This window comes from Chrysemys picta, chromosome 1 (assembly GCF_011386835.1).
Source record: "Chrysemys picta bellii isolate R12L10 chromosome 1, ASM1138683v2, whole genome shotgun sequence".
Lineage (NCBI taxonomy): Eukaryota > Metazoa > Chordata > Testudines > Emydidae > Chrysemys > Chrysemys picta.
The window spans coordinates 138441983-138468700 of NC_088791.1; the positions used below are offsets into that span (position 1 = coordinate 138441983).

The 26718-nt window shown below is 48.5% G+C and overlaps 1 protein-coding gene across 1 annotated transcript in view; it reads right to left on the bottom strand.

Annotated features, from left to right (window-relative positions):
- LOC101948139 (alpha-2-macroglobulin) overlaps window positions 1-26718 on the bottom strand; it is a 43745-nt gene that overhangs the window by 7712 nt on the left and 9315 nt on the right. Inside the window, 17 exon segments of the mRNA XM_065584697.1 lie at window positions 4474-4601; window positions 4904-5122; window positions 6121-6344; window positions 9299-9464; window positions 11318-11392; window positions 11727-11883; window positions 13123-13130; window positions 13133-13206; window positions 14567-14743; window positions 15208-15291; window positions 16384-16435; window positions 20701-20822; window positions 21442-21568; window positions 22729-22957; window positions 23628-23751; window positions 25292-25397; window positions 26363-26533. Of these exon segments, the coding sequence (XP_065440769.1) occupies window positions 4474-4601; window positions 4904-5122; window positions 6121-6344; window positions 9299-9464; window positions 11318-11392; window positions 11727-11883; window positions 13123-13130; window positions 13133-13206; window positions 14567-14743; window positions 15208-15291; window positions 16384-16435; window positions 20701-20822; window positions 21442-21568; window positions 22729-22957; window positions 23628-23751; window positions 25292-25397; window positions 26363-26533 (2243 nt within the window).

Genomic DNA, 26718 nt, shown 5'->3' on the forward strand with positions numbered 1-26718 from the left:
TGGGTTCTATAATGGATGGAATAATGACCTATTGAAACACGTTTTTAACTCATTAAGAACTTTCAGTTGTTACAGCTGTTAGTAATAATGACTGGATTAGAGATTCCTTTTCACTCATCAGTCAGGTAAATGGAGGCCCATAAAGGAAATTCCATCAGCAACTAGGAAAACAGAACACATGGTAAAAATAATCATGGGAAAGTACTTTTTCCTCCAAAAAGAAGTTTCTTTATCTCACACTGTATAAAAGGAAAGAGCGTTGGAAAGTTAGTTTGGGAATGAACACTCTCAGCATTCCACCAGGTACAGAAGAAGGGAATATATGTGAAAGAAAACAGTCGATTATAGTAAAAATCTTAAATGAAACAAACTGTACCATAGAATCCCTGTGGATATAAATTCCATGTTTGAATAATAAGAGTACAGCAGTAGGAATATGCTACTGACCACCTGACTTGAATAGTGATGGTGAGTCACAAGAGTGAAATGCCTGCAATTTTTTAAAAACACCATAAGAGAGGCTCAAATTATATGTATATCCCAAATAAAAAAAAGTAAGAGGACCAAAAAAGTGCCACTGTGGCTAAACAACAGAGTGAAAGAGGTTGTTAGAGAATAAAAGGACATCTTTTAAAAACTGGAAGTCAAATCCGACAGAGGAAAATAGAAAAGAACAAAAACTATGGCAAATCAAGTGTAAAAGTAAAATTAGGCAGGCCAAAAAAGAATTTGAAGAGCAACTAGCAAAAGGCTTAAAAACTAACAGCAATTTTTTTTAAGTACATCGGAAGCAGGAACCCTGACAAACATCAGTGGGGTCACTGGACAATCAAGGTAAAGGAGCACTCAAGGAAGAAAAGGACGTTGTGGAGAAGCTAAATGAATTCTTTGCATTGGTTTTAACTGCAGAGGATGTGAGAGAGATTCTTATACTTGAGCCATTCTTGTTGGGTGCCAAATCTGAGGAACTGTCCCAGTCTGAGCTGTTAATGGAGGAGGTTTTGGAATAAATAGATAGATTAAGCAGTAAATAGTCATCAGGACCAGATGGTATTCACTCAAGAGTTCGGAAGGAACTCAAATAGGAAATTGCAGAACTACTAACTGTGGTACGTAACCTATTGCTTAAATCAGCCTCTGTACCAGATGACTAGCGGATAGCTAAAGTAATTTGCCAATTTTTAAAAAAGGCTCCATTGGTGATCCTGGCAATTACAGGCCGGTAAGATAAATTTCAGTATCGGGTAAACTGGTTGAAACTATAGTAAAGAACAGACTTATCAGAAATAGATGAACAAAATTTGTTGGGGAAGAATCAACATGGCTTTTGTAAAGGGAAATCATGCCTCACCAATCCATTAGAATTCTTTGAGGAGGGTCAACAAGCATGTGGACAAGGGTGATTCTGATCTTGGGAGACAGGCCAGTCCTCGCTTACAGACAGCCCCGCAACCTGAAGCAAATACTCACCAGCAACCATACACCACACAACAAAAACACTAACCCAGGAACCTATCCTTGCCACAAAGCCCGTTGCCAACTCTGTCCACATATCTATTCAGGGAACACTATCATAGGACCTAATCACATCAGCCACACCATCAGGGGCTGGTTCACCTGCACATCTACCAATGTGATATATGCCATCATGTGCCAGCAATGCCCCTCTGCCATGTACATTGGCTAAACCACAGTCTCTATGCAAAAGAACAAATGGACACAAATCAGACATCGAGAATTATAACATTCAAAAATGAGTCAGAGAACACTTCAATCTCCCTGGTCACTCTATTACAGACCTAAAAGTCACAATTATTCAACAAAAATCTTCAAAAACAGACTCCAACGAGAAACTGCAGAACTGGAATTAATTTGCAAAACGGACACCATTAAATTAGGCTTGAATAAAGACTGGGAGTGGATGAGTCATTACACAAACTAAACTATTTCCACATGCTCATTTCCCCTCGCTGGGCTCGGGTAAACACTGAGGTGGCAAGCTTTTCAGATAATACAAAATTATTCAGGATAGTTAAGTCCAAAGCTGACTGTGAAGAGTTACAAAGGGATCTCACAAAACTGGGTGACTGGGCAAAAAAATGGCAGACGGAAATTCAATGTTGATAAATGCAAAGTAATGCACATTGGAAGACATAATTCCAACATACATACAAAATGATGGAGTCTAAATTAGCAGTTACCGCTCAAGAAAAAGATCTTGGAGCCCTGAAAAAAAAATCTGCTCAGTGTGTAGCAGCCTTCAGAAAAGCTAACAGAATGTTAGGGACCAGAATGTTAGGGATGGGATAGATATTAAGACAGAAAATATAATGCCCCTGTATAAATCCATTTTATGCCACATCTTAAATACCGCATGCAGTTCTGGTTGCCCAATCTCAAAAAAGATATATTAGAAAAAATACAGAGAAAGCCCACACAAATGATTAAGGGTATGGAACAGCTTCCATATGAGAAAAGATTAGAAAGACTGGAAGTGTTCAGCTTAGAAAAGAGATATGACTGAGGTCTATAAAATCATGAATGGTGTGGAGAAAGTGAATAAGGAAGTGTTATTTAGCCCTTCACATAACAAAAGAACCAGGAGTTACCCAATGAATTTAATGGGCAGCAAACTTAAAACAAACAAAAGGAAGTACTTCTTCAAACAGTGCACAGTCAACCTGTGAAACTCGTTGCCAGGTGATGTTGTGAAGATCAAAAATATAACAGGGTTCAAAAAAGAATTAGATAAATTCATGGCGGATAGGTCCATCAGTGGGTATTAGCCAAGATGGTCAAGGACGCAACCTCATGCTCTTGGGTGTTCCTAAATCTTACTGCCAGAAGTTGGGCCTGGCCGAAAGGGGATGGATCACTCAATAATTGCCCTGTTCTGTTCATTCCCTCTGAAGCATCTGGTACCAGCCAATGTTGGAAAACAGGATATTGGGCTAGATGGACCTTCTTTCTGTATTCTGTACAGAGCTGTATTAATCTTTGGTTAAATAAGCTCATTTGAGCTTGTTATTGGACAATCTTGAATCATTATTAAATTCAAACTTGCAACATTCTATATGTGGAAAATATCTCTTGTTCTAATACATAATGTGAAATGCTTATGTACAATAAAAGAATGTGTGGAGTGTGTCCTCCAAATTTAGAAGATAAGGGATTTTGTTGGTTTTCATTGTAAATAATTGCTGTGGTCTAACAATAATAGGAATTGTCTGGCACAAGGAAGAAGAAATGTTAAAAGATATAAACCAGGGTATAACCTGGGAAAGTGACAGAAATTGCTTAAAAGCAGGGATCCTAATTGATAGTAGGGGCTAAAAATGATATACAGTCCTTGAAATGAATCAAACATAAACAGCCTCTAATAAGAAAAGAATTGAAGAAAAGAATTGAAGAAATTTGTTATACACAAATGCCATGTACTGGATACTAATGGAAGCAGCAAGCAAATGGAAAGAATATGAATAAGAGAATGCTTCTTACCCTCTTAGGAGCCCTGAAACTAGGATATATAAACTGTATTTTTGGTAAAAAAATTCTCCCTTAGTAGCATAAAATCTCTGTCACTTCAGATCCAAACTGGTTCAGTGTTAGCACTAGGAAGTTATTTCAATACACTAGCTAAGTCATTGTGAGCTTTTTGATACACACTTTCAAAAATAGGAGCTTAAAGTTAGGTCTGGTCTACACTACAGACCTATACCTATGTCACTCTAGGGTGTGAAAAATCCCAACCCAAGGGATGTAGTTATATGGATCTAACCCCCCATGTAGACAAAGCTAGGTTGGTGAGAGAGCTTCGCCTGTCAACATAGCTAGTGCCTCTCAGGGAGATGGAATAACTACGCCGATGGGAGAACTCTCTGCTGTCGGTGTAGAGCATCTTCATTCAAGTGCTACAGCAGTGTTTTAAGTGTAGACTTGTCCTTAGGCTCCGAAGCCCATATTTTGGCATCTAAGGGTGGGTATTGTAAAAGCACTGAAATAATTTAGGAGCACAAGTCTGATTGAACTTGGCCTGTAAATCCTGGTGAAGGAGAATGGCCGGGTCAAAGCATTCAGCTGCTGTGACTGGGGGCAGTTCGCTCTGTGGGAGGGTGGTGGTGGTTGCAGATAGAAGACAGGCTACTGGCCGGGCAGTTTTATGTCTGAGTTTGTGTTGCTCTCACATTAAGGGTGTTACTAAGATGCTGACTTGTCTTTTTCAGTCTCAGAGAAACAAGCCCAAAACAATCACTCTAATAATTTAGCAGGAGAAAGTAAAGAGCTGGCAACACAGAAATACAAAATCTGATTGACATTGAAAAGAGCAATTGCAATTAAGAAAATATCATGATTTAATTTTTGGAAAAATATTGATTTGTATCAACTTTTCTGGGGGCTCCCCTCACCTCTGGAATGACTCGTCCCCAGCCCTAGGGCTGCTCCGGAAGGTCCGGCCCTGCGAGGGGGAGTTACCTGATGTTTATGGCGATGTTAAAGGTCCTTTGAGCCCTGGCGCTGTCACATGTCTTGGGGACTGTGTGCACCTCCAGCGCGAATGGCGCCTCGCCCGGCTTGGGGAGCACGTTGTACCTCAGGCTGGTCTGAAAGAGAATAAACATTTATCTGTGTATCTCCATCTGTCCATCTCCTCTATCTCCTTCCTTCTGCTCAGTTTCATTCTTTCCTTTATCTCTTCTCTCTCTCTCCCACTTCCCCAACTCTCTCTGTCAACTCTCTCTCCTCCTCACACCTCTTTCCTATTTTCTCCTCCTCTCCCCCATCTCTTCCTCTCTTTTCCTTCCCTCCCTCCCCAATCCACCCCATCTTGCCATCTCCAATGGGAATGAGATGGGCTCCCCTCAGCAGCAGCCTCTCCCTCTCCACTTGCCCCAGGGCCCCATACCTGCACGTAGACACATCCTTCTCCTGTCACCCCCATGCTGTAGTCCCCTGGCACCTCTGGCAGTGCCACACGCTGGAGCAGCAGACGGTTCTTGTGATCCACCTGGAACTGGGACTGGAAGTTCCCTGTGGATTGCAGGGTCACTGTGGATGCTCCTCCGCTCTTGGCATAGGTGGAGACTCCATATCGGGACAGTGCCTGGAGCGCCACCACTGTGTCCTGCCAGACAAGAGATGGGCCCAGGTGCCCAAGGGGATGAATGAGCCATTTCTATGGGCCTGGAGCCCCCACTCCACCGGCTCTTCCTACACTGCAGTGCCCTGATTTTCCCATTTCCACTCCTCACTCCCACAAGCCATTCACTCTATTCCCTTGGGCCCAGATCCTCAAAGGTATTTAAGCACCTTTCTCCCACTGAAAGCAGCCAAGTGTCTAAGTACCTTAGGGAACCTAGGTCTTGGGATCTCTGACACTCCACCACAGGCATCTGAGGGAAGATGCCACCACCCTTGCCCCGAAGGGACAGTTCAGGACCAGGTGAAATAGGAGCTGCCTGTAGCTCATAGAGGACCCTGGTGAGGCAGCCAGAAGGCTCAGTAATGGAGTATGAGAAAGTCTTTCAGCCCTTTGGGTATCAAGCCAACCAGGGAAATGGTGGAACATGGGGCCAATGATTGGTCCTGTCTAGAGAGGTCACTCCCTGAGGTCCCAGCCTCCAAGCACCAGCATGGCCTGCGCCTGCTCAAAGGGGTAGGTGGCACCTCCTGTTTTGTTGTCACTCAGGATGATGCTCCCCTCCTCCCTTTCGGGTATGTCCGGCAGTGACTGGCTGCTGCTGCTTCTCTGGGAAGGCCTCTGCTCCTGAGCTGAATTGGCCTGGCTGGATGGGGTCAGTGCTGGGGGGAGCTGGGGATGGCACTGCACTACCTTGTGAGTGCTCAGGGTGACTCTTCTGTCCTCCATACACAGGAGCATCACTTGTCCAGTCTCCTGCCTCATTAGCCCCCCTGGGCCTGTGGGTATCTGATGTAGCCATGCTCCATGCTGTGACTATCCTATGATCTAAACTAAACTATACAGCCAGGAGACTGCCACCCCTTCCCTCTCCCCAGGTCAGCCTTCCCCTCCCCCTGGATTACTCGTCTGTCTCTTGCCCTCTCCTGTCTGCCTCCCACTCCTGCCCTGCGTGTCTGAGGCTGGGGATGGGAACAGCTCACCTGGGTGGAGGAGAAGCCCCCATTGGGATTCTGCTGCTTGCTGATCCACTTTGCAATTTGAGCTGCTAATGACAGGTCATCTTGGGATGGTGCCGGCTGAGTGGTGAGGTAAGTGAGGAGCACATAGGACGTCATCTCCACCTCGGCGGAAGGAGCACGGGGGTGATAGAAGGGGAGATCGGCTTTCGGCTCCTTCCCAGGCCTCTGCCAGTGAATGGAGCCATCTGCAGCGGGAGAAGGGAGAGGGAGGGCAGGAGAGAAGGAAATACAGATGCTTAGTACATGACATTTCTAAGGGGGTTATTGACCTTCTGCTGCTGCGGGTGGGAGAACAGAGCCCCCTGTGCTCGTTTGGCATGTTGACATGAGACGTGAAAGGATTAAATAGTCCCTCACTTGCTGGTCGAGTGGATTTATACAAACCTTGTGGTACGAACACTCAGTGACTAATCAGGCTGCCACCTCTGTGCCTACATCCCCTTTATCTTATGAAGGCACATCCCAGGAATGGACAGTAGCAGCCTTTATTGGGCTCTAAAAAAGTGTGAGGTCGCTAAGTGGCCCCAGGCGCTCAAGGCCGAAGTGTTACAGCAGTGACGGTTACACCCCACTCCAGTGGGGTGAAGAGCCCATAAGTCCTTGTCTTACCAGCACAGTCCCAGTTCTTCCTGGGATTTCCTGGGACACCAGGACCTTATTTTGGGCCCCCTGGAATGATCTGTTTTTTCGTTTTATCAGTCCAAACATCAGGCTTCTCCTCTTCGTTTGTCTCTTGCTGTAGGGAGCAGACATCACTCTGTGCTGACCAGGGGCCATCGCTCCCATGGAACGAGTGTTCAGAGCGAGGAGCAGTGCTTGGAGTGAGGAATGGAGCGGAGCCAGCGAAGACACCGGCAGAGCTGTGCTATTGCTCAGTGGGAATGGTACCATTTGGTCAGGGTTTCACGATATGCTCACTCACAGCACTGAGGTGTGGGGGGTGGGACTCTCAGATACACCTGTGTCACTGAAAAGTTAGGCACCGGCAGCCCCGGCCCCAGCTCTCGTTTTGAAAAAGTTCCCTTTGTCTTTATATGAATATTTCAGCGCCTTAAGAAAAGCAACAATCAAACCATCCCCACAGGAACTTGCCTTAGGGAAAGGGGACCCAGGCCCAAATCTCTTCTCCCTGGTGATGACCTCTATGTACTGGGAGCTGTAAGGCATCTCCCAGTGTCCTAAAATGTGCCCCCTTGATGCTTCTCTCCATGTAATATCCCTTGGACCAAACCATCCTCTGCCTCACCTGCTGCCCCCTGAGCTGCTCTCGGTGCTGGCCCACCCCTGGGCTGCTGTAGCCACCAGAGCCTCGGGGGGGGGGGGGGGGGGAGAGGGGGAGGAAGCTAGATGTCACTGAGCTGCTTCCTCCCCCAGCAACAGGCTCCCTCCTCAAAATGGGCAACAGTCCTGGGGGGGGGCGGGGGGGGGATGACAGGAATCCTCCTGAGGCAAAGGGGGAGAGGAGGGTAGCGACACCTGGACCCAAAGGAGCAAGGAGAGGGAGAGGGAAGGAGAAACCAGGGGAGAAGGAAAGAAAAACCTTGGGTGAGAGATCCTAGGGAGGAGGGCAGGAAAGGGAGGGAGAGAATCTGCACACATGGTTGGGGAGGAGGGGAAAGACACTCAAGAAGGGTGGAAGGGAGAAAAGACGCTTCTAAGACCTGGCCAACACACAGATTTTGTGCCACTACAACTATTTTGGTTAGGGCTGTGACTTTTCTACTGGTACCTCTAGTCTGGGCACAGTTATACCAGCATAAAGGTGTCTTGTACTGGTAGAGCTGTACGGGAACAGTTCTATTGGTATGAACACCTTCACACTGCTATAATTGTATCCACACCGGGGGAGTCACGCCACTTTAACTATACCAGTACAGATACAGCAGAATGAATTTTGAGGGTAGACAAGGCCTGAAGGTCCATCTACCCTGGGGAAATGCTCTGTGTTAGAAAAGAAAATGCATTAAGCAGCACACTGGTCAAGAATACTTGGCACCTAGCATAGACAGGGATGGCTGGGCTTATAAATTCATTTGCTATTTGTAAATTTAGGCTATGGGGTGCACTCAGGTGAGCTACAGGCAGCTAATGTGATTTGGTTGGCCACGACCAGCTGCTGTTTTTCACCCCAGCTGATCCTGTCTAGACAAGGTGCTGAGTTGTCTTTAGCAGTGTGTCAGCTAATGCATTTTCTAACACAGTGAGTTTCCTCACCTGCATGAGGCCTATGAGTGTGGGGCTGAGGATCTGTGTTTGTGGGGGCTGGAGCAGGGGACAGAGAACCCAGGTGTCTGTTGTGATGGGAAGGAAACATGGAGTGTGCGTGTGCTGGGAACCTGCATAACAAGTCCCATGTGCACTAGGGTTGGGGGCAGCCTGCGTGTGTGTGTGAGTGGCTTTCGGGTGGGGGAGAAGGAGCCTGTGTGTGAGTGGATCCTGGGGCAACCTTGCATGCGCTTGTGCATTAGCTTGTGCCTGGGGCAGGCTGCAGTGTGTGTGTGGGGAGAGAGAGATTTGTGGAGTACAAGATACCAGGACAGTATGCCTTTGATTTTGTGGGCTGGGAAGTAGGGTGTATGTGAGAGCTTTTGGTATGGGAGGCAGGAGAGAGTTTGGGAGACTTGGGGGAAGGAGGAAGAGAGCACAAGGAAAAGAAAGGAGAGACCAGTTATTTCACAGTATAGATAAGGGGAAAACAGACTGAAACAAACTGAGGAAAAGCTAACAAGCTCCGGAGTAGAGGAAGAGGGCAAATGGAGGGAAGGCAGGGACAAGGGAAAGGGCAAACGCAAGGGAGACAAATACAAAGGGAATGTTGACATTTTACCTAATAGGTAGATTGGATACTGAAGGATACAATCAATGATCCAGTTTAAAAGGGCAGGGATACAACATGCTGTGAGGTCAGAAATGTGCCGGGGGCCGGTCCTGGCTGCCTGGGCTGCCTCTCTCTCAATCTTGTTTCTTCATGTCAAATAAGACATTCTCCCGCCTGGTCCTGGTGCCTCCTAACTTTCCCCTGCTGTGGTTTCCCCTCTGAGCACCTGTATATGATTCTCAATACATGGTCACCTTACAAGTGGGGAAGGTAGGGCCAGTGGGCTGGGATGCAGGAGAAGGGCCCGTCGGGAACTCTCACCCTCTTTCACAGCTTCCTTGTCAAGCGAGTCCAGCAGTGCCCTGCGTTTCTCCTCCTTCCCCGCCAGGGCAAAGGCGTAGGCCAGTAGCGCCCTGGTGTACACGTGGTTTCCTCCCTGCTCTGCGGCCGTCTCCAGACAGAACAGAGCGTTACGGACCACAGAGTGCTGTGTGGGGAGAGAGACATGGGCTGAGAGAGGGAAGGGAGAGGTCACCATGGAGGTGAATTCAGTCTGTGAGCTCAGCAGGCAGGAAACAATATGCACTTTTTCCATTTTATGAAGTATTTTTTTCCGGACTTTCTGACACATAGGTAACTCTAAACAATAACTGACCTTTCAGAGCCATATTCCCCAGGACACTCTCTCGCTTTCACCACTCCAGCAATGCGTAGTGGCTGGTTTACAGCTGCGTTGCATCACTAGGCTAGCACTAAGCATCCAGAGCGAACCAGTGATTGGTGAATGGCGATGGTGTACTGGGGAACCTGACCCTTTAAATTTGTCCTGTGGTCAGTACTCACTTAGGAACATTTGAGAAGCAAAGTTTGGAATCAGACATTTCCCATAAAGACATTCCAAGGGATACCAATGTGCACAGGTGCATACACAGCAGGGCAGTTCATCTGTTTTCGTCAATGGCTGAGAATGGAAAGTCCAGCAGACAGTCCCATTTTCAGTGGCTTGAAACTCTTTTCAAAATGTTTTGATCTGAACCTTCCTAGCACTTGGTGTCTGCTAAGAGAGGGAATGAGTTCAGCTGGTTTTGAGACAGGAAAGCCTGAAAACAAAATGCCTTTGGGGTTTATACTCCTTCTATCTGAGAAGGGCTTAATCAGGACATCAACTTTCCTCAATTAAATACAGGGGATCAGGTTAGTCTAATGACAGTGGATGGGAACTGGCTGCCATGTCATCAGGACAATGTTAACAAGCAGGCCATGTTGGGCCACATCCACTTGTCTTGTCTGCCCGCAGCCAGTAGCACCACACATCTAAAGCCTGGTCTAGACTCAAGTTACAGAACTCAGTTTTTCTGGGCATAGCCTGGCACACGTTCACACTCAACTTGCCTACTGACAAAAATCCTCAACTTCTGGGGGCACACTGACTCCCTTTTCTGGAGTGGCATAAGCCCCATGTCAGTGGAGTTATATCAGCACAGTGGTAAGGTGTATGCTCACTGGCAGTACCAGTGTAAGTGGTCCTTCCACTGCAGTCCCACAGTGCAACATTCCCTTTAGCAGACACTGTCTGGCAGCACTTTTGAACCAAGGGCCCAGTGATGGGAAGCCCGCCTGGCTTTTACACAGTCAGCACATTCTCCACAGCCACAGCTGTTCCTGCTACTTGCTACCTTGTCCCACGTGCCGAGTGAACATTTCCCACAAGCACAGCGAAAGCTACACAGCAACATTTCCCCACAAGGCAGTGCTGCTGAAAGTGGCACAGAGGGCACTGGGATGCCTACCCACAACGCACCACACTTTTGCCAATCTGGCCTGATACTAGGTGAACACAACGCGCTGGCACAACTGGACCAGTGTGAACTCACTGCACCAATATAGTCTTTTCAGTTGCTCGCTGATGATGAAACTTTTGCCAGTGCGATTTCTGGGTGTGGAGCAGACCTAACTGAAGGAGAACAGAAATCAGCCCTTGATGGGGACCCATTTGGCTGGTGCCAACTGCCAAGGGGTTAAGTGTTATTTACCCAAGTGTTAAATATCTGTAAATATCTGTAAAACTCTAAGCTGTAGGCTTGTAAGAGAGGATCAAGCAAACGCCACCTCAAAAGTTTTTAAATAAAGATCATATAAAAGGATTAGAGAGGAGACAGAACCAGCGCCCTGGACTGGAAGGGAAGCTGCAGGGAAATTCCAGTTCCAGATTTGGACCTTAATTTAAAGACTTTTCTGACTGGATTTCCCCCTTTTTTAAAGGCTTCTCTCTCGGGATGGGAGGCTGTGACTTGGGGGTCCCCAGCTCTGTCTGTGGCTTGAGAGGTTACAGGTATGTACAGTGACGGGCAGAGGAATCTCCAGCAGCGCGATGGTGATGTAGGCAGAGAGCGTGACCTCATCGTCCACCCCGCCCTGCAGGGAACCACAGAGAGAGGCATTAACCCCGAAACCCCGCCCACTGGCTCCTCCTCCCGGGGCGTTCTACATCCCAGTCTTTCCCACACTATGGTAGCTTCCAGGTATCTGCCCCTCTTCTTTCCTCTACCCATGGTCGCTCCATGTACAGTATGGTTCTCCCCCGCTCTTGCCTCCCTTGCTAGATCCCATCTCCAAGCCCCCTGCCCCAGCCCCATGTGCTGCAGTGGCTGAGCTGTTCCCATGCACAGTTGCAGGCTTTCGTCGTGTCACTGGAGTCCTGTATGGGTCCCATGAGGCCCATGGGAAGCCAGCTGGATGGATACATCACCTTTATGGCATTGTTCAGGAGCGTCCCGGAGCTGCGGAAGCAGCCGTTTTCCTTCTGCTTGCCAGCGAGCCAGGCCAGGGCGTCCTGGATGTGCTTCTCCTCGATGAAGATCTGAGAGCGGGCCTGCGCGAAGGACTTGAGGACGAAGGCCGTCAGCCTGTGACAGAGAGCGGACAGCGGTGAGAGCTCCCTCCCATGCCCTGTGCTCGCTGGAGGGGACGGGGTCCTGGGGCATCGCCAGCCTGAGGGGAAGCAGCAGGGGCCAGAGAGCTGGTGGCCATGGGCCTGGGAACCATTATCTCACTCAGCCACCTACTGACATGCAGCAGAGCCTGGGGGCAAGACCCAGCAGTCGTCTGACAGGGCACAGCAAAACTGCCCGTTTTAGGACAGGAAGTGAGCCAGCTTCCTTCATTGGTTTCAAACGGCCGGGGCACAGTTTAGGGGGTAGAAGGTGGTTGTCCAGAACCCTTGGGAGAACAGTCCTCAGCATCTTCATTGACCAGGAATGGCCAGGACACTGGCTCTGCACTTTCTTATTATAAAAACAGCAGCACAGCACCCCTTAGCATCAGACTGGGCTCAGCACTGAGAGGGAGAATGCCCCTTACTGAGCCACCCGCCCCGCTCCCTGCAGCACAGCGCCCCCTAGCACCACACTGGGGCAATAGAGTCAGTAGTGGCAGAGGGAAGAGCAACCCCTACAGAGCTGCCCACCCACCACTCCCTGCAGAACCTGTTTCTTCACCGAGCAAGGCATGCACTAAGCATTGAGGGGCTGTGATGGCTCCACCCTGAGTTACCAGCCACCTCATTATCCTGAGGGCAGTGGTGGCTAAATTTTCCGTCGGAGGGTCAAACACATAATTTCAGAAAGGACAAGTATCCACAATCAGGACTTCTGGGTGGATTCTCTGCCCTGTTCTGACCCCTGCACCCTGCTCAGGTAACACAAAGGGAGCTGAAACTACCAGCAAGTCACCCAGCAGGGGAATCTTTGGCCGGCACTTTTACGCCATTCTCCATATAGCCCCTAGTACAGAGAGTGAGTGGCTGGAGTGTGCTGTGTTCTGGACACACCGAGCTGACGTATGACCCTCAGGGGACTGTGACCACGTGGAGCAAGTTAGAACAGCCCCCAGGCTGCTCTAACCTGAGCTGAGCAGGGAATCAGATGGCTGTAAATGGTTATTAATCCAAAATCGCAGGCCTCTAGCATATGAACTAAGGGAGATCTCCCTTCCCTACCACTTCTCATAGTTGCCTTATCCCACATCATCAGCTCTAGAGCTCCTCCCCTCTCCTCCGCCCCTTCATGATCAGCACCTGTTAACAATGGGCAAGCTCCAGGTTATAACAAGAGAAGGGAAAGAATTCAGTAGCACTGAAATCTTACCAGGTGTTCCTGATTGCCCATAACGTGGCCCAAATGTGCTGTAGGAGCCATCCCAGTGTTTGTAACTCAGCTGTGTCTGGTAACCTGAAAGGGAGAATGAAGTTGGGTTTTACTGCAATAAAGTCCAGCTAGGAAAAGAGAATTTTCAGCCCTGTCTACACACAAACATCCTGCTTTAATTGTACCAGGCAGGCCTCCCATTCCTAAAAACAGCCTCAGTGTCTCAGCAGAGAGGCCTGGGTCTTCTGTTAGGCGTTAAAAGAAAGTACAGGCAACAGGGTTATGATGTGCATCTACTAGCCACCTATACCAGGTTCAAGGATCCCTTTGCAGCACCTAAAATAAATGGGAAGGCTGTCTCTGAATGATTGCTAACCCTCATTAAAAACAGGGTGGAGCAGAAATGGAGAATGAGGAATAATCAAAGGTGTGATCCAAACTGGGGCTGTTCTGAAAAGTGACTATGTGGAAAAGGCCCCTTGTCACTCAGCAGCTCTGCCCCATGTGTGTTCAGAGTCATGGCTACTGGCTTTACTGGCAAAGGTCATGTCCACATTAGGAATAAAGGAGCATTACCAACATTGCTAGCTAACACGTGTTTCAATCCTAACACAGACAAGGCACTTGTAGTTTCACACATGTTAGCTGGTTGAGTTAACCTTAGCGAGGAGCCTAGAGTTTACCTTGATCAACTAACATGTATTAAAACTACAAGTCGGCTAAATGTGTCACAAATAGACACATCTCCCCTAGTGAAAACAAGGCTTAAACCCAGGTTTTGCTCCATTTACTGCTGCCAGACGTGCAGAACCAACCCAGCTCTTCTCCGCCTTGCATGTCATCAGCAGAAATGCACCCAGTGCAGTGCAGCACCCAGGCTGTATCATTCATCCACATGGACCCATCTTCTCCCATCAAGCACTTCCAGAGAGTAGAGTTCTCTACGTTCCTAGATGTCACCCTAGATCTAAGCATGCTAATGTGCTATGGCGCCCCCTGTTGGGAAGCGATCAATTGTAACACCAACCATTAATGAAGTAACTACTCGGAGTAGCTCCTGGGAAAGGGAACCTCTGACCTCTGGTGCGGGGTGAGGGGGAAGGGTGTCAGAGGCCCTGGTTCAAAGGTGAATGACGAGGGGTCAGTTGTGACGGTGCTGCCAATACACTGGTGGCTAGGAAAGGCCTATAGACCATCTGAGGACCCGAGTCTGGTTTGCTGGGTAAGAGTGAATTACCACTGGGCTCACACACTGGAGAGCAATGGGATGACAGGGTTGAGAAGGTACAAGTGCGTTCCCTCTCCCACCCAAGAGACAGGTGGTCCCCTCAGTCTGTCTATCCTTCCCAGTTGGAGCATTATCTGAGCAAGGCAGACACAAAAAGCTCCCAGCACAACCTTGGAAGGGAGCAAGTGAAGAAACAAAAGCCCCGTCCCTTCTCACCGCTGACTAAGTATCCGATGGCCTTGGATTTGGTCTCCTCGCTCAGCTGCCCCGTCTTATTCAGATAGTCCAGGACGTAGATGTTGGGGACAAACAGGACCATGTTCTGCTCCCCGCAGCCGAAGGGCATCTGGAGGAGCTGCTGCAGGTTCTGCATGGCTGTGCCCAGGATATCGCCTGGGGATGGAGATACAGGGAGTCAGTGTGGCCCAGAGCCGGCCTGCGGAGGCAGAGTGCATCACAGAGCAAGGATGCTACTGTGAGACATCCATAACAGGCTTGTGAGATCACAGGCAATAGGAGGGAAAGAGAGAGAGATACACAGAGAAAGAAGGAGACAGAGAAGGGACACATGAAAGGCAAAGTGAAGGGCGTGCTGCTGGAAGGACAGATGGAAGCACTAGGCTGGACGAATTGCTAGAGACGTGGGCCCAGAGGCAGAGACAGGGGAAGGAGAGAGAAAAAGGGGTGAAGTGCTAGCAAGAGACTGCAGCAGTGGGTAGCTGGGGGATAAATGGAGGGGCTGTGACGGGTGCACAACGGGGTGAGGAGTGGAATGGGTGGAAAGACCACTAACATCAGGCACGGGGAAGGGACGGCAACAGCACCCAAAGCCGGGCTCTTCGGACGGCCTCACTTACCCAGCACTGAGAAATAGGCTCTGGCCGAGCCCTGCACCACGTTCTCTGGGAGCTTCAGGGACACTGGCTGAGGCACTGTCTTTCCTGGGGAAAAGTGACATAGATGGGATTGTAGTAAAATCCCCCCGTGTAGCGGTGACCAGGCCCCAGCACAGGAGCTGGGACACTGCCCCTGCTGCTGTCTTTCCCCTGGCACTGCACAGGGGCTCCCTGCCTTTAGCAGCTCCATTCCTCCATAGCTTTATAGTGAACCCCCCACCCATCCCCAACTCCCCTCTCAGGTGTGGATCCCCTCACCCGCCATCCCAGCCCTTCACATGGAGCGAGGTGCCACCACCTGGTGAGACAAGGGAACTGCAGTCTCCAGCTCTTTCTCTGGCACCTTCCAGTTTGTAATTTCACTCCATGGAATCAGAGAGTGCAAGAAGGGGAAAGCCCCATTAAATCCCATCTAGCCTAGGGTTACCATATGTCCGGATTTTCCCGGACATGTCCGGATTTTTGGGCCTCAAATCCCCGTCCGGGAGGAAATCCCAAAAAGCTGGACAGGTCCGGGCAAATAGGGAGGGAGGGGCCGGCCGTGCTTGGCTGGGGGCCAGAGCCGCTGGGGCCGGCGGTGCGGGGCCGAGGGCCGGGGCCCAGCGGTGCGGGGCCGGGGTGGCGGTGCCTCTTGGCCTGGGCCAGCCGGCTGGCCGCCGGAGGGAGCCGCTCAGCCGGGGGAGGGGGGGGGGCGGGGATTGGGCCGCACCCCCCAACCCCAGCCCCAGCCCCAGCTTACCTGCTGCCTGCCTGCTTCAGACTTCCCGTGAATCAAATGTTCACGGGAAGCAGGGGAGGGGGAGGGGGAAGGGCAGGGGGACAAAGCGTTCAGGGGAGGGGGCGGAGTTGGGGTGGGGCCGGGGCCCCGTGGAGTGTCCTCTTTTTGGACACTTAAAATATGGTAACCCTAATCTAGCCCATTCCCCCAGGAACCATTCCCGAAGACCTATGCTTCCAGCCCTTCCCTTGGGGGCATTCCAGCCCTTCAGTGTTAGGAAACGTTTCCTTGTTAACCAGCTGGAGGTGTCCCACTTTCTCAGTTCCATATTACTGCTTCTAGTTTGCTCTTCCCCTTGGACATCTGGGGTTTCCACACTTCCTTTTGCAGAGGCAGGTCAGGAGGGGTGGGACTCTTACCAGCTGCACAGAGCAGGAAGTTGTAGGTCGTTTCCTTCTCAAACCCTTCAGGCTTCGGGTTGGGGAGGAAAAGGGAAGGGGAAGGAAAATGAGAAAGGTGAGAACCTGCAGAGACACTGAGCACCTGGTGGCAAAAACATCTGGCCGGGGTGATGGAGAGAGATGGGGAGAAGAAAATGCTGGGTAAAAGAAAGAAAGAAAGAAAGAAAGAAAGAAAGAAAGAAAGAAAGAAAGAAAGAAAGAAAGAAAGAAAGAAAGAAAGAAAGAAAGAGCAGGGCATGAATCAGAGAAAGAGGGAGACTTGCAAATTCTCATGTAATAATAATTCTCATGAAGCCAGCAGATAATAGTTGGAAATTGGTACTAACAAGTTATTGCCTCCTCACTCCCCAGGGGAGGATATTGCAGTGTTCTACCATGGGTGATTAGTTGCTGCTAGAACACCGTAAAACGTGGACTTTCCTTGTTACGCAGAGAGAACTTCCAGCTTTACACCATGTGCTGGTGCTGATAATATGCTGTGATGCTAATGAAGGGATGTAGGGGCTCGATCCTGCCAAGTGTTTAACTTTAAGGCTGTCTGAGGTCAATGGGACAAGTCATGTGCCTAAAGTAAAGCAAGCTTTGCTGGGTCCGGGCCAAAGCGCTCAGTGCCCTGAAATGACATATTGTAGTCACTGCAGGGCCACCTAGAAATTCACCATTACACACTGTGGCCAATTAGTCCTGTAGGGCTACAGTAGGGATAGAACTTAGCTCCTCCTGCTCCAAAGGCCCAGACCCCCATGGCTTGAGCTAAAGAAGAAGCCCTGTTATTTATTGAGATGACCAAAACAATTCTGACTAAAATGCAGGAACTAAATGTTGTGAAAAAAGAGGGTTTAGTCAAAACATTTTTAGTTTTTGGAACACACCCCTCCCCTGCAAATTTTCTTCTGAGAATAGTCGGTTTTCCCCCTTTTTATAATTGTTTTCCAACTTTTGCCAGGTGGTAAATATTTGCCAAATATTTGGAAAATTGGGCTTTCCCTCTCTTTCTTCACCAACTTAGCATCCAGGTCGACCCCCCAGCCCCGGCTCTGCTCTAGCCCTAGCACTAGCTCCACCCAGACCTGGAGGACCCTGCATGCTGGATGCATTACACACAGCCCCGGCCAGCTGGAGGGAGAGGGACAGCAGTGGCACAGCAGCGGAGTGCCAGATGCACGTGCCGTGCAGCAGCAGGAGGAGGGTGGGCGGGTGAGTGGGTGGCTCGGCGGTGGCAGAGGAGATCCTCAAAAAAGGTCGGCCTGCCGTGCCATCTCAAGGAGCTTTGCCCGGCATGGGGCGGTGGGACGGGATGGGTGCCAGGAGCTGTGAGCGCTGGAGAGTAGCATCTCCTTCCAGAGCTGGGTGCACCTGTGAGACCTCTGGGAGCCCCTGGCCAGAGCATCCATCGCCCCCCGCAAGGCCAGTTGGAGGAGATGGGACCTCGATCCCTCCTGCTCCCCCTCTTCCCCATCATTGCCCGCCCACCCAAAGTCGGGGCCCACCCAAATGTCCCATGTTAGCTACGCCACGGCTGTCCCAGTGCTTAACCACCCTTATAGTTAGAAAGTTTTTCCTAATATCTCACCTAAATCTCCCTTGCAGCAATCTAAGCCAATTACTTCTTGTCCTTGGTGGACATGGAAAACAATTGATCACCATTCTCTTTCTAGCACATACTATTCCTGGGCGAATTCTGCACCAAAACTTTAAAAATTCTACATACAATATATTAAAATTCAACATATTTTATGTGTCAAAATAACGCAATATAATCACACCGGTTTCAATTATTTTGGAAATTTATTTAAACTACAATACAATGGATGGAGAATAGAAGTAGGGATCATTGGAGGAAATCCCCAAATCCTCTTTGTCTAATAGTAATGTAGCTAGGCTTGACCCTTTATTTCTAGTTATTAGTCAAGATATAACAATGTTATATGCAGCCATATGTTCATATTACATGATAGGGAACTGAAGAGCAAGTGAGGGCTGGGGAATCAAACTTATAGTTTATATTGGCTACTGTCCCTCTCCAGAAAGGTCAGAAGTAAACAGTTAATGATGTACATTTTGATAGGAAAATGTTTCAGTCCAAAAATTTAGACCAGTTCTAATCAGTCAAGCACCATAAGCATTTATAAGGCCATACTGTCATTTACAATAGGGCTTCTTTACACCACTCTGGCAAAGTAAAGAAGCCTTAAAACTTTTACACCTGTTTGATGCTCCTGGGGGAATTCATTAAGAATGGGAACAATTCACTAAGAATGGGAACAATTCACTAAGAATGGGAACAACTAAGCAGGCAGGCTGCTACATTATGCTCTGCCTCAGGGGACAGAGCCTGCCTCATGTCTTCCTCCAAACACCCCAGAGCCCTGTCCCTCCACGCCAGGCCTGTCACAATGGCTAGCCAGAGGGACAGAGTCTCTTTCATTCATTCACTTGCTCGCTCACCTGCCCGCCCAGCCCTCCCTGCCCCCCACCATGCTGATTTACGTCTCCTCCAGGTGCTCCAGGCCACCAGGGACGGGGGAGTGACTGCACTTCCCTTTGCTTCCCCTCAGAAGTCATTTTTCTGTGGGGAACCAAAGAAATCTGCAGACGACATGGTGCAGAATTCTCCCAAGAGTAACATATTTGAAGATTGTTATCTTGTTCCCCCTCAGCCTTCTCTAGATTAAACATGCTCAATTCTTTCAACCTTTCCATATAGATCAGGTTTTCTAAACCTCTTATCATTTTTGTTGCTGTCCTCACGCCAGTTTGCTCATGTTTTTCCTAAAGCGTGGCACCCAGGACTGGCCACAGGACTCATTCTTACCTTGAAGCTTACAGAGTTGTTTTTTCTGGGTTGATACAATAATGTGAATCATATCTTTGCCTTGCTGAAAAAGGTGGGATGCATTTCTGTAACGCAGAGAGGAGCTGCAGTATTAGATCACGTGTTACTGCTTACATCACACAATTTAAAAATGATTAGTGCTTTCCTATAATGGAGAGAGGAATGGCCACCTCTATCACGTGATATTGCTCTGATCAGACATGTAACAAGTTATCACTACTTCCCTATTACATAGAATAGCCATGGATGTTTATATTATGAGATATTGTTTATGCTGTCTGGGTGTCATGTCAAAAAAAAAAAAAAAAAAAAGGTGAAAAGCCAGGGGTTCCTCATCACAAAATACTGTAAGAGACAAACATTTATAGAAAAATATGCAAAAAAATCATTGGATCACATTACCTTGAGCACTTTTTAATTGTTTGCAATTAAATGATTTAAAATAAATAATGATAATTTACTAATCATTCACAAATGTTTTAAAATGAAGGCACTGTCCCATATTCCACTACACTGGTCACATACAGCACAAGATTTGTTACAGTTCCTGGAAGTGTCCTGTTTGGGAATGGGCCGGCAGGGTTTACAAGTAGATCTGGGAGAAATTTTTTGGAAAAGCTTGTTTTTCGCAGTAAAATGCAGCTTCGGATCGACAAAAACATTTCTCACATTTGTGCTAAATTCACCAAATTGTTTCAGTTAAAAAAATCAAAACATTTTGTTTTGACATTTTCTAAACAAAATATTTTGATTTTTCAATTCAATATTACTTTTTAAAATTTTAGTTTAATTTTATGTTGAAAAAAAGTAAAACAATTTGAAAAAACAACAGTATGATTCATGTCAGGTCGTTATCAAACTTTTTGTTGGACTTAAAACTACATTTTTTTTGTCCATTTTGGTTCATCAAAAAACCCTGAAACATTTTCATTTGGGTTGACCCAAAACTGTTCTTTTTTTGATTTTTCAGTTGGCCAGCAAACCAAAAAACCAGTTATTTGCACAGCTCTATTTACAAGGACCACGATCCACGTCCACAGCTAATGTAAATCTGCAGAGCTGCATTGAATTTAATGGCGCTATGCCAATCTACACTGCTGAGGGCTCGATCCCATGACTTGTTATGGACAAAACCTAAAAGTCATGCTTACTGCCCCCAAAGACATGGCTTTGCTGATTATTTCAATCTCATGGTGTAACAAGATACCAGTATTTTACTGTAAGAAGTTATGCAGTATTACAGTTTATATTGGCTAATATAGGGACTTATCGCTGCTTCCCTTTACAGCATTAGAGAACGTGTTATTGCTGCGATCATATTAAGTCATTATGGCTTCCCTATAAAACCAAGAAGACCTGCAGCATTACATCAGTTGTCACGACACAGCAGTAAGTTATCATGGCTTCTCTACACCACAGAGACCAAACAGCCCACCTACCTCCACTAACAGCTGTTTGATCACCGTGTCCTTACGCCCTTTGTCCAGGGTTTCCACTACCTCGTTCCCGCAGGGCAGATCTGTCTTCAGGGCCTCAGTGCTCACTGAGAAATCCACATTACCTGAAACAAAGAAGGATAAGTGTTCTGCCAGTCACTGCAGCTACAGAGGTGTCAGTGTCATTCGCTTGGTGTTTTGCTTTGATTACATGGAAACCTCTCTAAAGAGGGTCAAGTCTCAAGTCACATGTAGGTTAGCACTTTAGCACAGCTCTGCGGCAGCCTTAGTTCCAACCCCTAGACTCCAATGGCTACATCGAATGGGGCTGGGCAAGATGGAGAGGAGGGGACTGCAGGGTCTGTTCTTCAGATTCTGCCGCCCAGACCCCTGCATGGTTTCAGAGCCATCATCTTCCTTTTCCAGAAATTTCAGACCCAACCAGTCTGTCAATCCAGGTATTTATATGGCCCCCATCGCAGTAGTCAGATGGGGAAACTGAGGCACAGGGACACTGACTTGCCCAAGAGCTGGACACTGAGTCCAGGTCTCCTGAGTCCAGTCCAGTGCCTCAGCCACAAGGCCAGCCTTCCTCCTTTCACAGCGGATCAGTCCCTTCCAGAGAGGTTGGAGCCACCAGAAATCTTATCCAGAAATTTCAGTGCCACTTGGTCCCTTTCACAGTGGTTTTGGAGCCATCCATTAGTTCCTGATCCGAGATTTTGGAGTTGCCAGGTCCCTTACCCAGAGATTTTGGGGTCACAGCCCAAGACACTGTTTTCCGTCTGTTCACACAGAGACAATAAGATTCTTCTTCCTTCTCCACAGGGGTAGCCCGGAAGTCATCAGATGGAGCCAGTGAGATGCTGACCTGTCAATTGTACAGAGAGGTGCCATCAGGCAGGGAGAGAGAGAGGGGTTTGAAGGGTTTGGGGGTAAATGGAGATGGGACAGTGCAGGGGAGGAGAGGGGGCAGGGAGTTTGGGGGCCACAGGGATTTGGTGGGGCAGGGATTGAGGTGGGGAAAGCTGAGGGGTACCGAGGTTTGGGGAGGTGCAGGAGACTGAGGATGGGCAGAGAGTTGGGTGCATGGCTCTGAAGAAACAGGTGATTGCAGGGCCTGAGGGACCCGGGACCAGTTGTGGGAATAAAGACAAAGTGGTGACCCCAAATTTACCACCTTGGTATGAGTCTGAGAGCCCTCTGGTGTCTTGTTAGGGGAGGAGGGGAAGTGCTGGCAATGGGGGGCGGGGGTTTATCTGGGAGTAGCTGAGAGGGAACAGAATTGGGGACCATCAGTGAGCGTAGCGAAGGGCAGGAAAGGGATGGGGAAGCGGATGAGAGGGCCTTGGGGGCCCTTAACACTGTAAAGCTTGTTCCCGCTTCACTTTATCTAGAATGAAACCCATTTAAATAAAAGCTGAGAGAAAAGTCACCACAATTTTGCAGGGACCTCCTTCCTGAGTCCCCTCCAGTCCCTTGTGCTGGAGCAGGAATACACTGCAGGCTAGTGGGGCTAAAGAGTCAGTGCCGTTTCCATGGATGCAACAGGCCAGCGAGTTTCCCAGCGGCTGTAGTGCAGCAGGGGGTGTTGTGCGGCGTGAGGCCAAAGGCCAAGCACATGTGTCCATTCCAGGAAGCCTGGAGTCTCCACTAGAGTAAGGGGTGATGCACAGTGTGTGGTCACCCCAGGTACCTTGCTTACCATGGGGTCATGAGATAGACACAGGAGGTCTAAGGCCAGGTGCCTTCAGCCACACAGGAAGTTGGTGTCAGGTATATCTGCAGCTCGCAAACCTTTGTCAGCCAAACTGATTTCTTCTTTCATAACGCCCACTCTGTACCCCTATAGTAACACACACCTAGGAGCCAATCAGATTCCTCCTTTCCATCACCCATTTCTTTCCACTGTAATAAGACTCTTTCCTAGGGGCCAATCAGCTGCCTCCCTTGGATGGGAAGCCATGTTGCAACTGGCCCATGTGGTCTCCTCCCTGGCCCCTGCTGAGCAAAGCTGCGAGTGTCCCTTACCCTGATGCAGCGGGTCAGGTAGTTGAAGACAGTGGCCCTTAGTGTGAAGGCCTCGCCGCGCACCACAGAGTAGGGCAGGGTGAGCTCCACGAAGAAGGGCTGGAAGTCTCTGAGGGACACGGTTGGGGACAGGCCAAAGCCAGTGTCACTTGAAGTGCAGAACGCGTTGGCTTTCCATTCTGTGATGGTGTCGGGGATGGTCACGGCCAAATCAGCACTTCCGACAGACCTGGTGACAAAACAAGAACAAGGAGATGGGGGGAGCTTTCCTAGCTTTGGGGGAAACAACTGTGTCCCTCACAACATCCTGAATGAACACCCCCTCCCCCACTTTTGTAACTGCCTTGGGAGCACTGGGGGTGTGCATGCTGGTTGGTTATTGTAGGCTCACCGCAGAACACTTCCTCCCATCCTATCCTACATCCAGCTCCGCAGAAGAATCATCCAAATAACAAAACTGGGGTTGGGGTTCCACGGTGAACAGAAAATCCCTCAGGACACACAGATACAGAAAAGGATGAGATGCATAGCTAATAGCGACTTCTGCGCCAGAGCTGGGACCAAAAAGAAATTACACCTCCCTCCGACACACACAAACAAACACACACACACACACACACAACAGGGGATTGTCCATTGAGATCCACACAATTGTCTCCCAGTTACTGAGAGGAGAAGGAGTCACTGTGGTGTATTAGTAGAACTAGTTAACTTACTTCCTGTCTTTCCTCTACCTGCCTATCCATCCCTCATGCTTGTCTCTCTCTAGTCTATCTACAAAAGGTACTCCAGCTATCACAGAAGGATATAAGCACATCTCATGGTGTCTGAGCAACTTCTTCTGAGAGTCTGTGTAACCCAGTTGACCACACTCACCACATCCCCTAAACATCACTTACTTCACTGGAACTAAATCCCAAATCCACGTCTCAGGGAAATACTTCCGGATTGTCTCCACTGGGCCATGAATGAGATTTTCCATCATGCCACCAACTAAGGTATCTGCCTCATATGAGAGCCCCGCTTTAGATGTTGGAGGAGGTAAGGGAGAGAAAGGTGATATGTTAGACCCCATTCTATATCATGGCACTTTGTTTCCAGTTAGTGACAGATTGGATTCTAAACCCTAGATTTGAAACCCGCTCTTTTCAAATTCAGACCCAAACTTAAACCTATCTTTGCTTGCAACCAATTACTCCCTTCCCCACCCCACTCTCCCAATGTCATCAGCTGTCTTTTCTGAACTTCTTTAGAAGCCATTGAAAAAACATCTCTATTGCCCTATTATGAGCTCAGCACTGTCCATTTTCTAAAGACTTCTGCACTTCTTATAGGGGTGGTATGGATGAATGAACATGTTTATTCCAACTCCACCAATCATGGAGGATATGGGAAGCCCAGACATAATAACTGCATTGAAGCAGCCCTCAGAGCCCTGGCTATATCCACTTCAAATGGAATTAACTGGTGGAACTCACTGCCCCAAGCCGTTATAGATGCAAATAGTTCAGTGAGTTTCACAGAAAAAAATCCTGTGTCTGTATATGACTAAGAGTAGCAGAAACACTAGTGACACCAGCTAGGATTCAGATGATCCGGGATATCAGTCCTCGTGCTTCAGGGCATAAGCTGATATCCAGCCATAGATCAGGAAGAAATTTGCCCCATAGCACAGTGAGGTGTAATACAGAGGTTTTCCATCTTCCTCTGAAGCAGCCACCATTGGCCACTGTCTGAAGAGGGACCTTGCGCTAGAAAGACGACAGTGCTGATCCAATATGGTCAGGAGGCAGGACGCTGCCATATATAGACCAGTAGTCTGATGTTCTACAGTAGGAATGGGGACATTGGATTAGAGGGTCAGTAATCTGATCTGGTTACTCTTCATTTCCACTAGTTAACTGAGAGCATAATTAACACTAATATTTAGCCATCTAATCTCAGAGCTCTTCACAAGGTTGTGTAAGTATAATTAGTCCCCTTTTACAGATAGGAATATTAAGGCACAAAGAAGTGAAATGATTCATCCAAGGTCAAGTTGATGGGACAGCTGAGAATGGAGAACATATTTCCTGCTTCCCAATCCTAAACTCTCTCCCTGGGTTCACACTCCCTCCCCATTGAACCTGTCTCTCTTTCTGCTTAGTTTTTTTCTCTAGCACTTGCTGGAAGGTGAAAACCTGGAAGTGGAAATGATCCTGTTCCAGGTTGAGAGAGCTGCAACCAAAGTCAACAAGATTTAGCTGCTGTTTTTTGCCAGTGCAACAAATCTACATTAGGAGGTGCAAGCTGCCACTGCATCAGTGTAGTTACAACAGTGCATATTTCCTTAGCTGGTGGAAGGTTAGCCAGCAGGTGGAGCAAGCAGGTGGAGCAAGCAGGTGGAAATGGACCAGATTCCTATTTCAGGACTGACGTTAGTGGATTTCGGCCAGCATAGCTGAGATCAGAGTCTGGTCGAATTGGTCTAATTTCCATGCAGAGGAGAGGGTGAAAGGGAGGGGAGCAGGAAACGCACCTAACGGGGGGTATAAGCAGGGTAAAACAAAGCAAGCTCTTTTACCGCTAATACCAGCCACCTCAGGTACACATGTTCTACTGTACATTCTCTCCATGCAGAGTCTGGGCTTCTGGACCTTGGTGCTGGTGAAGACTTTTAAACCCATCGCCTGTAAAAAGATAACCCAGACAGCCATGCGGTAAAGTAAACCATACGTCGGGAGATAAACGTGCCGTCTGGACTGGATCGGTATGTGACGGGCTTATCACAGTGCAGGGATGGGTCATTGCAAGAGCAGACACTAAGGCCTGAGAGGTCAATGCCAGTGTGGCTGGTGGGAAGCGAAGGGCGAGGTCTAGGTCAGTGAAAGGCGCCGGACCAGCAGCTGGTGATGGACGTCCTGTGTGTCCTCAGAGCAGGTTCATCAGAGGCATGAGCAGTGCAAGCTTGCGCCGTGCACTCAGCCCCTGCCGGCTTGCCTCGGCCCTGCCCTGGAGGGAGTTCAGTCTCTCTGCCCCAGTCCATCCCCTGCCTCTCTGCTGAGATGCCTAGCAGTCCCATTGTCAGGTATGCTGGGGTTTGGCTGATTTGGGAGCAAGTCCCACTGGGAACAAACCTGAAATCCCGCAGGACACCAAACCCTCACTAGCTGGGGCTGGGTAATTACCCTGGGTGCTGGCTCAGAGCGGCACTCTGCACATCTCTGCGAGTGCGTGTGTAAATAAAATGGAGACTGGCACTTCACAGAGACCTACATAGATGGGATAGAGAGCGTGTGGGACAGGATCTCTTTGACAAAATGGCTGCAGAGACAGAGTCGCCCATTTCTGGGCTCTATTTCTGTGCCCCAGCTGTTAGAATGTCTCCTTGTCATGTTTAAATTAGTGATGGGAAACCTCTAGAGTTCAGTGGTTGAGAGAGGCATTTAATCCTCAATGCTGGGGGGTTCCCATCTGGGGTTTCCTGGCCCAGCTTTCGTTATTACCTCGAATGTGCTGGCTAACGAGCACCCAGCTAAGTGCGCTCAGACAGCACCTATGGGATATGACAGGAGTTTGCTCACCCAAGAACATGGTGGGGAAATCTTCTGAACTAACAGCGATTTCACACACTAAAGGGAGATGTGGCGCTCACCTTGAGAACATTGTAGGCATCCCCTTCACCGTCAGGAGAAATGGGTCCATAGATGAATCCGTTTATAATGACGTTGTCGAGTTTCACACAAGGGTTATTGTCTTCTTCCTCCAAATGGTGCTCTCGGTAATTATAACCCCTGATCTCCTTCACTGGGAGCAAATTATACACCTGCGGGGACACGCCTTGATGTCAGTGACCACAGGCCCAATAATAATAAACCAGCGTGTGCCACCCTAGTGATCACAGACAGCTTTAAACTAACACACATGTGCGTGCAATCCCAGTTACCAAGGTTGACCCTACAATAACAAACCCTACAGTAACAGAGCAGAATGTCTGACTCCAAGGCTCAG